Source organism: Sphaeramia orbicularis, chromosome 20 (genome assembly GCF_902148855.1).
Source record: "Sphaeramia orbicularis chromosome 20, fSphaOr1.1, whole genome shotgun sequence".
Lineage (NCBI taxonomy): Eukaryota > Metazoa > Chordata > Actinopteri > Kurtiformes > Apogonidae > Sphaeramia > Sphaeramia orbicularis.
The window spans coordinates 33,902,960-33,915,205 of NC_043976.1; the positions used below are offsets into that span (position 1 = coordinate 33,902,960).

Sequence of the window (12,246 nt, forward strand, 5' to 3'; positions counted from 1 at the left end):
TTTATTTGTTTTTGTGTACAGGGTGGGGAAGCAAAATTTACAATATTTTGAGGCTGGGATTGAAAGACAGTGTATGACCAATTAGTTTATTGAAAGTCATGAGAATTTATTTGCCACAAGAAAATTGACATCATAGAAAATGTTTTTATTCTATGTGTCCTCCTTCTTTCTCAATAACTGCCTTCACACACTTCCTGAAACTTGCGCAAGTGTTCCTCAAATATTCGGGTGACAACTTCTCCCATTCTTCTTTAATAGTATCTTCCAGACTTTCTTGGAATAGTTTTGCTCATAGTCATTCTCTTCTTTCCATTATAAACAGTCTTTATGGACACTCCAACTATTTTTGAAATCTCCTTTGGTGTGACGAGTGCATTCAGCAAATCACACACTCTTTGACGTTTGCTTTCCTGATTACTCATATGGGCAAAATTTTCTGAAAAGGTATGGATAATAGTGTTAGGTATGATTATGACATCAATATATGTTTGGTTTCAAAACAATTGACGTAGTGCCTGCTGAGAAAAAACAACTAAATGTTCATTGTAAATTTTGCTTCCCCACCCTGTAGAAAAACGTAAAATTACTCAAAAATGTTTACATTTACAGACTAGTCTTTAACAAAAAAATGTGAACAACCTGAAATGTCTTAAGAGAATTCAGTGTAATTGTACTAATATTCTGCCTGTTATTAAATGTTTTGTGTATTTGTAGATCCACTGTAAGCTGTAATGAACATGTGAAAATGAGAAGCTGAGGCCAAATAATGGCATAAATTATTAAAACTGCACTTTTTTTCTTAATAAATTTCATTTTGTTCATGGTTGTTCATGTTTTTAATTTTTTTAAAGGTTAGTTTGTAAATGTAAACATTTTGATTATATAATTTCACTTTACAACACAGAAGTTAGACAAACGAATTTTGGAATTATTTATTATTTATTAATTAAAATTTAAATAATTTATTATTTATGAATTATTCTGTTATTGTTTTAATGACCCGGCCCACTTCAGCTCATGTTGGGCTGACATGAGTTTGACACCCCTGATGTAAACAGAAAGCGTCACCCTTTTATAACATTAAACTTACTTAAACTCTCATTTTGACCAGTTGGTTTAATAGTGCGAATACCAGATGACAAAAACATGGTGATATTATTACTTTTAAAGTTAGTATTTACATCTTTTCCAAAGATTTTAAATGGGTTCTATGTAATATTTCCACTGTCAGATTATCAGTTTAGTGCAGGGGTGTCAAACTCATTTTCTTCAGGGGGCCACATTCAGTCCAATTTAATCTGCAGTGGGCCAGACCAGTAAAATAATAGCGTGATAACCAATAAATAATGAGAACTCCAAATTGTTTTAGTGCAAAAAATAACATTCAATTATGCCAATATTTACATTTACAAACTATCCAAAGAAAAAGGATGTGAATAACCTGGAAAAATAAAATTTGTTAAGAAATATAAGAACAATTTTATCAATATTATGCACTTAATCTATAATTGCACTTAATTTTCTTTAGATATTTCAGGTTATTCATATTTGTTTACATTATTCACATTTTATTATTAAAGGATAGTTTCTTAATGTAAATATTTTCATAATTTTATATTTTTTGCACTAAATCAAAGAAAAAAATTGTGTTGTCATTACTTATAGGTAATTATGATATTATTTTTGAGTTTGATGGTCTAACTTGCACTTTGCAAATTCATCCCGCGGGCCGGATTGGAAACTTTGGCGGGCTGGTTTTGGCCCCCGGGCCGCATGTTTGACACCTGTGGTTTAGTGTTTAGACGATTTATTTATTTATTTATTCATTTATTTATTTTACCTTTATCTAACCGGGAAGTTTTGCAAGGGAAACCTGGCCAAGGTAGCAGCCATACAAAGTCCAAACAACATAAAACACGTACATGATACATAATTAACAATGAGAGGTAGGATTAAATAAGTTCATACTTCTTCCTACTCCTTTTCGACCATGCAAAATTCAGACTTGTATGTGCCTGGAGATAGATTCTGTCCATTTGAATGTTTTATTTTGTTTTAATTTTTTTTTTTTTTTTTTTTTTTTCATGTTCGAAATAAATAAATAAATGAAATCAAAACGATAAAACACAATAACAACTCTGAGCTCTGAAGTTTTGCCAAAGACGACAATGTATTGGATTGTACCGACATAAACTGAACCTATTCATACCAACAGCCTGAAGTATTTATGTGACCACTAGAGGGGGTAGTGAGTCACTCTGCCGGTCTCCCCTGGTGACAAAAACTAACACCACAGGGCCTATGACCAAAGCATTCCAAAGTGACCAGATGGGATGAGAACCACTGAGAAACAACTTTTAAAGTTGGTGAAAGTGATAAAAACCTAAAAGCACTGTTGTTGTTTTCTCCACTGGACACAGCTCTAAATGAAAAGAATGGAGTTTGATTGGAAATCGCAGCGTTTATTCTACACGATGGGTGAGTTTGATTATGAGGCTTATGAACAAAGTTATTATGTGATGTTATGATCTTTGCTAAGTTGCCATTTGTTGATCCATTCAGACTAAACTGTGACAGTTCTGACCTTGTTTGGACGATTTCAATCAGATCTTTAGTTCAGATATTGACAACACAAATGTAACACCACAATGTAAATCATGTAAATAATGAAAATATATAAATACCATTTAAATGTAAAATTTTAAGAATGTTTAATTCTAATTCTCTATTTAAATAAATATTTATATAAATACCAAATTTCTTGTTTTCCTTTATATTTTCACTCTCACTTGTGTTTTTTTTTTTTTCTACCTGTCTTTCTCTTGTACTGGTGTGTTGTATGTTGCTACTATCAACTGTGAAATTTCTCCAAGGTGGGATCAATAAAGTGTCATCTTATCTTATCTTAAATGCTGGCTTTCCACTATATGGTACCAGGTACTATTCCTGGAGACTGCTTCCATTACAGGATACTACAAAGTTCAGAGTGCCTAATCATCATAGTGACGCTGCATGTAACTTGAGTAAAAACAAAGAGGAAGAGAAGAACAACAACAACGCGATACATGCACACAATGGAGGATGTCGATGGGATGATATTTTGCTTTTTTTTTTGTTTTGTTTTCGTCATTTTGTGGGCTGTCATCATGGATTATCCAACCAGTATATTTACTGTAAACTTCTGAATCTGTTTTTAAAAAATGTTAGGTCTCACATTGATGACACAATGACACAGAGACAACTCTATGACCAATCAGTGGTCTGCAGTATTTACACGTCACATTTTAGTATCTCTTCACCCGTTTTGGAACCTCGGCCGAGCAAGTACTAAAAAAATAGTACCGGGTACCGGACTCAAGGTTCTTTTATGCAATGGAAATGCAAAAAGGCCGAGTCAAGTCGGTACCATGTAATGGAAACGTGGCGAAACTGTACAGAAAAAAGAGGTGATTTGTGGTTTTACTGTGGCTGTTTTCTGTCTAAAAACAAAGCTAAGCTAATAGTGCTAAGCCAGGGGTGTCCAACCCTGGTCCTGGAGAGCCACAATCCTGCATGTTTCAGATGGATCCCTCTTCCAGCACACCTGACTCAAATGATCAGCCTATCATGAAGCTGTGCAGAAGCCTGATAATGACCGTCAGGTGGACTGGAAGAGGGAAACATCTGAAACATGCAGGACTGTGGCTCTCCAGGACCAGGGTTGGACAGCCCTGTGCTAAGCTAACAGAGCTAAAATGTAAACTATCAGCTAATGCAGCATGTTAAGATTATAAGACAGTGTTATTTTGAGCGACTGATAAAATCGGTGGCTATGAGTTTTAGTTTGAAGAAGAGAACTTGATGATACCCTAACAGATGTATGGATCAGTGGAATCATAGCCTTGGTTTGTTGGTGGTTTTGGTAGACATAAGTGTGTTCTGCTCCATGACTTCCCTGCTGTTTAACTCTTTTGGTGCCAGACAGTTAAGGGGCTAATAAGCCTTAAAAGTGCCACAGAATTTGGCCGTTCTTCAGTATTCCGCGTCGTTTTTATAATCGAAGTCTGAATCGTCATCAGAACTCATTTTCTAGCAGATGGGACTGTTTTGACAGATCGTTGTGTTTACGATATTACTACAAAATGGCCATCTAATTTGCATATGATTTCATTCATAAATTCATTCATAAAATTTCCCAAGCAGAAAACGAAACGCGAGCTCTTCCTTGATCAAAAACCGCTCTGTAACATCCGACCGATTGCTACTTAGATTCAAAACGCACTGGACGCAGCCGATTCATTATTGATCGTAATTTGCAAGAAGATTTGAAAGAACGTCATCGAAATGTGAGAAAGAAATGGGGGTGGATGGTTTGTTTGTACACAAATATGGCGTGTTCTCCAAAGCCGATCTGATCAGCCCGTGGCACTTTAAAGGTTGTATTCGTAAAGCCGATTTAATCGGCCCATGGCATTGAAAGAGTTAAAGTTCACAGTATCGATACTACATAGAACCCCTTTCAATATTAATTGACGTTTGTACAACATGTAAAAACAGACCGGTGTTAACTTAACTTTTATCAAAATCACGCTGACAGTCGATGAAAATACATCAAACCTCAAGTATTTTACAAATACCGGACACATGCAAGAGTATTTGGTCTGGCAACACACACATAAATGCAAATAACATGGAAAACACAAAACAGACAGGAGTAAAAACCCCACCACAGTCTGGTGATTGACTTGAATGACTTCATCTCCCGCGTGGATCTTCTTACAGCGGTCGGCTGGAGACTGCAGAGTCAGAGACGAGAGGAGAGAGAGAGAGAAAGGATACTGACGACTATGAATTGATCTGAGCTTATTGATCCGTGCACACTAGTGTGGAAGTTCTACGACAAACCCGACTTAAACAAGCCGTAATATAGCAGAGGTAAGGCGTTTTGGAGTCGCCCCTATGGAATCCGATATGCTTTTATAGACCCGAGTGACGTCAGGTTTGCAGACTTTCAAAATACAAATCGACTCTGTATACGGTTTAACCCCCCAGCGGTTGGGAAATCCAGTTTATTGGTATTTGTGGAAGGTAGTTTATTTATGTCACAGCTAACTGCCTGGCTGTAGAAATGCATATCAATGTGTGAAAAATGAGACTGTGACTCCTTTACCCAGACCTGGGTAAATGCGGCCTGAGAGCTGACCCTGACTGGCCCACATGAGGTCATTGACAAATTAAAAGTCAATGCAAATATACATCATCGTAATAGATGCAAACAATACAACGGCACTGCTTGTATTTTGAAGGATCTGCTAAATTAACACTTTTTGCACATACTTTCCATACTTAGCAGAAGGCTTATATGCACTGATTGGTTTGTCGGTCAGTTTCAGCCCAGGAAGGCGTCAGCTAACGCCAAAAACAGAAAAATTGATTCAGAATGCAGAGGTTTTAACAGGACATGGAATACTTAGGCCCAATCCAAATTCACCCCTTGACCCTCCCCTTTACCCCTACCCCTTGGCCATTGCACTTGGCCCTACCCTTTGAAACGGAGCTACAAGAGTTATGAAATGGGACAAGTCCAATTTCCATTCACATTTGAATCTATATATTTGGGAAAAGAGAACCAGGGGATAAAACATTCACAGGACAAATATTTATTCAGAATATTGTCGGTAGCAGGGAAAAAAGTCATCACTAGGAAGTGGCTACAAAAGAATGCACCAAAAATGGAGGACTGGATAGAAGTTATAGATGACATATACAGGGTGGGGAAGCAAAATTTACAATATTTTGAGGCAGGGATTGAAAGACAGTGTATGACCAATTAGTTTATTGAAAGTCATGAGAATTTATTTGCCACAGGAAAACTGACATAATAGAAAATGTTTTTATTCTATGTGTCCTCCTTTCTCAATAACTGCCTTCACACGCTTCCTGAAACTTGCGCAAGTGTTCCTCAAATATTCGGGTGACAGCTTCTCCCATTCTTCTTTAATAGTATCTTTAAGAAAGTCGACATTGCTGTGTGATGTTCTATTGGTAGCATGTTCTAAAACGCCCCAAATAGCAGAATCCAGAGGGTTTAGATCTGGGCTAGAAGGCGGCCATAAACATGATTCCCAAAAATTGCTAAAGTTGGATTTGTTGCTGTTGTCAACAAGTGTTTTGGTGTTCTTGTGTAAGATTTTAACTTCAAATCATATTTTACTGCATTTCTAACGGTCTTGTTGTCTACCTCAAGTTCAATTGCCATTTTTCTCATGGATTTGGTTGGATCCTTTAGGATTTTGGATTTGAGAGCATTAATAAAAGCTTTGGTACGTTTTTTGTTGCTTCCTCCACTTCCAGACTTTCTCGTAATAGTTTTCCTCATAGTCATTCTCTTCTTTACATTATAAACAGTCTTTATGGACACTCCAACTATTTTTGAAATCTCCTTTGGTGTGACGAGTGCATTCAGCAAATCACACACTCTTTGACGTTTGCTTTCCTGATTACTCATATGGGCAAAAGTTTATGAAAAGGTATGGATAATAGTGTTAGGTATGATTATGAAATCAATATATGTTTGGTTTCAAAACAATTGATGTAGTGCCTGCTGAGAAAAAACAACTAAATGTTCAATGTAAATTTTTACTATTACAAAACTACTACTACTACTATTACTACTACAATTTTTACTAAATATTATTACTATTCCTGTCAGTACTCCCCTGTTTGAGAAAGTTTTGAGTTTTTTTTTTTTTTTTTTTCCTCTTTCTCTTTACATACATAGAAGTCATGTAAATGATGTAAAATGCTAAGATGATGCTGACCGGAAAATAATAATAAAAAGTCATGCAAAGTCATCGATGCTGCTACATACAGATGCGACAACTTTGTTTCTCAAAGTATTCCCCATGCTGTCAGCAGCTGTAACTGTCTCTGTTGCATGGGATTTGGTCATCTTTTTGCGACTATCAACTATAAACTGCAGAAATGCAATCTATAACACACTGAAAAAGCATTAAATGGTTGATCAAATGATTAAGTTGTTGATGAAGAAAATACGCACATTTGTGTGTTTCTTTCATCACACTGCTGCACTTTTTGGCTGTGTTTACCTCCATCTTGCCAATGATTCGAACAGAATTATGATTATAAATTATAAATTTCTATACTCCTCCATTCGTAGTGTGGTCCTGAAAAATCTCCATTTCAAGGTCTATACAGCCCTCCCTCTTAGCCCTTCCCCTCTGACTAATCAGGAATCAGGACACACCCACCCCTTCATGTGAACGTGCAAAACAGAGGAGTAGGGGTAAGGTGTGAATTGGGATTGGGCTTAAGTATTTGTTCACTAAAGTCAGATGTAAAGAAAAAAAGAACTGAGAAAGCTGGATACATTTATTGTTTTTCATGTAAAGTTAATGCGGTGCTGGTTTTGCACATTTTCGAAAATGTTTTTGTGAATATTCAATAAATACTTGTATTCTGTGTCCCACATTTTCATTGTATTGTTGTTTCATTTACTGTTTTTATAGATATACATATTGAGCAGAGCTGCAAGTGTATTAGTCCAGCCCTTAACAACTGTCAAAGTTTCTCATGTTGCCCCAAAAGAAAAATTAATCGCCCACCCCTGCCCTTACCCCTTCAGTAGTTCCTGTGATCACATGGAGGCCATCATAGGTCGACTTTATGTACATCCCCTGAAAGACGGAAAAACAGAGTTTAGAGAAAATACATTTAGGAAGACGCTCACTTACCCATAACTATACAGTGGTAGAAGTCTTTCAGTCTTTGAGTGCTTTCGACTGAAATTAAAAGCAGTTTATGCCGTAATGTTTGTATTCCACTGCAAAATCCAAATCTTACCAAATGTATTTTTTTTCATTTCTAGTCAAAATATCTCATCACACTTAAAATAAGACATAATCACCTAAAGAGTAAATTTTCAGTGAGATATAAGGACCTATTTTTAGACAATAGATCATGAAAATCTTATTTCAAGAAATCTTACCAAGATAATTTTCAGTTGTTCCATTGGCAGATTTTCTTTTGCTTAATTCAAGACTTTTTTTTTTTTTGCTTAATTCAAGCAAAAAAAAAAAAAAAAAATCTGCCAATAGAACAAGAGAAAATTATCTTGGTAAGATTTGTTGAAATAAGATTTTCAAGATCTATTGTCTAAAAATAGGTTCTTATATCTCACTGAAAAGTTACTCTTTAGGTGATTATGTCTTATTTTAAGTGTGATGAGATATTTTGACTAGAAATGAGAAAAATACACTTGGTAAGATTTGGATTTTTTTCCAGTGTAGGCACTTTAAGTTTAATTAAATGCTGCTGCTGCTGATTCATTCATTTATTTATTTATTTATTTAAATTGCCTAAATTGGTTCAAAACCATTAAAATGGTGCAGTGCAGTAATTTAATTGTGTAGTATCCATGCTGTAACCATGGACATGACATGATTTTGTTGCCTGAGCTTCTCTCATTTTTTCATTTAATGAGTTTATCAATGAACTGCTTTGTTTTTTCTGGTTTTAAGAGGAGATCACAGAGGCTTTGACCTCAATCACAAGGCCAGACAGTAAGAGCTCTGGAAGATGCTAGGCAGTCAGAGAAAAGTTAGATTTGTCAGTTATGGGATTTCATGTCCAAAACAGCGCCTTAATATAATTTCCTTGTAGAATAAAATAAAAATGATGGTTGTGTACTTTCTATACAGCAATAAAAGCTGAAAAATAAACATAGAGTTAAACACAAAACAAAAATGGTACCAGATTCTTAACACCAGAGCAGAAACAGTCATTACCAGGCCTTCGGAGGGTTTGATGTTGGTGAGGTGAACCAGCTCCAGGTGGGCTGACTGAGAAACCAGCGGGTCTGATGAAACACACACAATGTGCTCACACACCTCCGACAGAGTCTTACACTGCAGAACAAAGCATACGTGATGACAGGTGAAGTTAGTTTGAAGCCAAAACACAACTGCAAACCTCATGTCAGGGGCCCTGAACACAACTCCAGATGAATGCTAATGTTGCTTCATGTCTCACGGATGTGTCGCTACGTGATTGCTCGTACCAAAGGCGTTTAGATATGCTGTTCCCTCTGCTTGGAATCAATTACGCAAACCTGACCTGACCTGAAACTTAAGGAGTTGCCCAAACTGAATACTTTTGAAGGGATTTTCAATGCAGTGGAGGCAGAAACATGGCTCTAGATCAGTGTTTTTCAACCTTGGGGTCAGGAACCCACATGGGGTCGTCTGGAATTCAAATGGGGTCGCCTGAAATTTCTAGTAATTGATAAAAAAATTAAAACTTACCAATGAAAATTTACATTATATAGTCTAAATGTTGCCTAAAATTAACATTTCTTTGCAACATAGCATAGCAAACTATTACACGATCAAAAACAAATTAACTTTAGCCAAAAAAATGTCTGTTTTGAATTTCTGGGGTCACCTGAAATTTCTAATAATTTATTTTAAAAAAATTAAGACTTACTAATACAAATTTACATTATATAGTCTAAATGTTGCCTAAAATCAACATTTATTTGCAACATAGTATAGCAAACTATTATACGATCAAAAACAAATTAATTTTAGCCAAAAAAATGTCTGTTTTAAATTTCTGGGGTCACCTGAAATTTCTAATAATTTATAAAAACAAAAATTAAGACTTACTAATACAAATTTACATTATATAGTCTAAATGTTGTCTAAAATTAACGATTATATGCAACATATTATAGCAAACTATTACGTGATCAAAAACGAATTAATTTTAGCCAAAAAAATGTCTGTTTTGAATTTCTGGGGTCACCTGAAATTTCTAATAATTTATAAAAAAAATAAAAACTAAAACTTACTAATACAAATTTACATTATATAGTCTAAATGTTGTCTAAAATTAATGTTTATATGCAACATATTATAGCAAACTATTACACGATCAAAAACAAATTAATTTTAGCCAAAAAAATGTCTGTTTTGAATTTCTGGGGTCACCTGAAATTTCTAATAATTTATTAAAAAAAAATTAAGACTTACGAACACAAATTTACATTATATAGTCTAAATGTTGTCTAAAATTAACAATTGTATGCAACATAGTATAGCAAACTATTACGCGATCAAAAACAAATAAATTTTAGCCAAAAAAATGTCTGTTTTAAATTTCTGGGGTCACCTGAAATTTCTAATAATTTATTTAAGAAAATTAAGACTTACTAATACAAATTTACATTATATAGTCTAAATGTTGCCTAAAATTAACGATTATATGCAACATATTATAGCAAACTATTACGTGATCAAAAACAAATTAATTTTAGCCAAAAAAATGTCTGTTTTGAATTTCTGGGGTCTTCTGAAATTTCTAATAATTTATAAAAAAAATTAAGACTTACGAATACAAATTTACATTATATAGTCTAAATGTTGTCTAAAATTAACAATTGTATGCAACATAGTATAGCAAACTATTACGCGATCAAAAACAAATAAATTTTAGCCAAAAAAATGTCTGTTTTAAATTTCTGGGGTCACCTGAAATTTCTAATAATTTATTTAAGAAAATTAAGACTTACTAATACAAATTTACATTATATAGTCTAAATGTTGCCTAAAATTAACGATTATATGCAACATATTATAGCAAACTATTACGCGATCAAAAACAAATTAATTTTTGCCAAAAAAATGTCTGTTTTGAATTTCTGGGGTCACCTGAAATTTCTAATAATTCATAAAAAAAATAAAAACTAAAACTTACTAATACAAATTTACATTATATAGTCTAAATGTTGTCTAAAATTAACGTTTGTATGCAACATATTATAGCAAACTATTACACGATCAAAAACAAATTAATTTTAGCCAAAAAAATGTCCGTTTTGAATTTCTGGCGTCACCTGAAATTTCTAATAATTTCTTTAAAAAAATTAAGACTTACTAATACAAATTTACATTATATAGTCTAAATGTTGTCTAAAATTAATGATTATATGCAACATATTATAGCAAACTATTACGTGATCAAAAACGAATTAATTTTAGCCAAAAAAATGTCTGTTTTGAATTTCTGGGGTCACCTGAAATTTCTAATAATTTATAAAAAAAATAAAAACTAAAACTTACTAATACAAATTTACATTATATAGTCTAAATGTTGTCTAAAATTAATGTTTATATGCAACATATTATAGCAAACTATTACACGATCAAAAACAAATTAATTTTAGCCAAAAAAATGTCTGTTTTGAATTTCTGGGGTCACCTGAAATTTCTAATAATTTATAAAAAAAAAATTAAGACTTACGAATACAAATTTACATTATATAGTCTAAATGTTGTCTAAAATTAACAATTGTATGCAACATAGTATAGCAAACTATTACGCGATCAAAAACAAATAAATTTTAGCCAAAAAAATGTCTGTTTTAAATTTCTGGGGTCACCTGAAATTTCTAATAATTTATTTAAGAAAATTAAGACTTACTAATACAAATTTACATTATATAGTCTAAATGTTGCCTAAAATTAACGATTATATGCAACATATTATAGCAAACTATTACGTGATCAAAAACAAATTAATTTTAGCCAAAAAAATGTCTGTTTTGAATTTCTGGGGTCTCCTGAAATTTCTAATAATTTATAAAAAAAATTAAGACTTACGAATACAAATTTACATTATATAGTCTAAATGTTGTCTAAAATTAACAATTGTATGCAACATAGTATAGCAAACTATTACGCGATCAAAAACAAATAAATTTTAGCCAAAAAAATGTCTGTTTTAAATTTCTGGGGTCACCTGAAATTTCTAATAATTTATAAAAAAAAATTAAGACTTACTAATACAAATTTACATTATATAGTCTAAATGTTGTCTAAAATTAACAATTGTATGCAACATAGTATAGCAAACTATTACGCGATCAAAAACAAATAAATTTTAGCCAAAAAAATGTCTGTTTTAAATTTCTGGGGTCACCTGAAATTTCTAATAATTTATTTAAGAAAATTAAGACTTACTAATACAAATTTACATTATATAGTCTAAATGTTGCCTAAAATTAACGATTATATGCAACATATTATAGCAAACTATTACGCGATCAAAAACAAATTAATTTTTGCCAAAAAAATGTCTGTTTTGAATTTCTGGGGTCACCTGAAATTTCTAATAATTCATAAAAAAAATAAAAACTAAAACTTACTAATACAAATTTACATTATATAGTCTAAATGTTGTCTAAAA

The 12,246-nt window shown here is 33.0% G+C and overlaps 1 protein-coding gene across 2 annotated transcripts in view; it reads right to left on the minus strand.

The window, feature by feature from the left end:
• cnksr2a (connector enhancer of kinase suppressor of Ras 2a) overlaps positions 1–12,246 on the minus strand; it is a 151,408-nt gene that overhangs the window by 64,439 nt on the left and 74,723 nt on the right. For both annotated transcript variants that reach the window (XM_030123454.1, XM_030123453.1), the window contains exons 6-8: positions 8,787–8,906; positions 7,617–7,676; positions 4,707–4,775 (exon numbers count right to left, since the gene is read on the minus strand). In XM_030123454.1, coding sequence (XP_029979314.1) covers positions 4,707–4,775; positions 7,617–7,676; positions 8,787–8,906 — 249 coding nt within the window. The remainder of the gene's footprint in view (positions 1–4,706; positions 4,776–7,616; positions 7,677–8,786; positions 8,907–12,246) is intronic.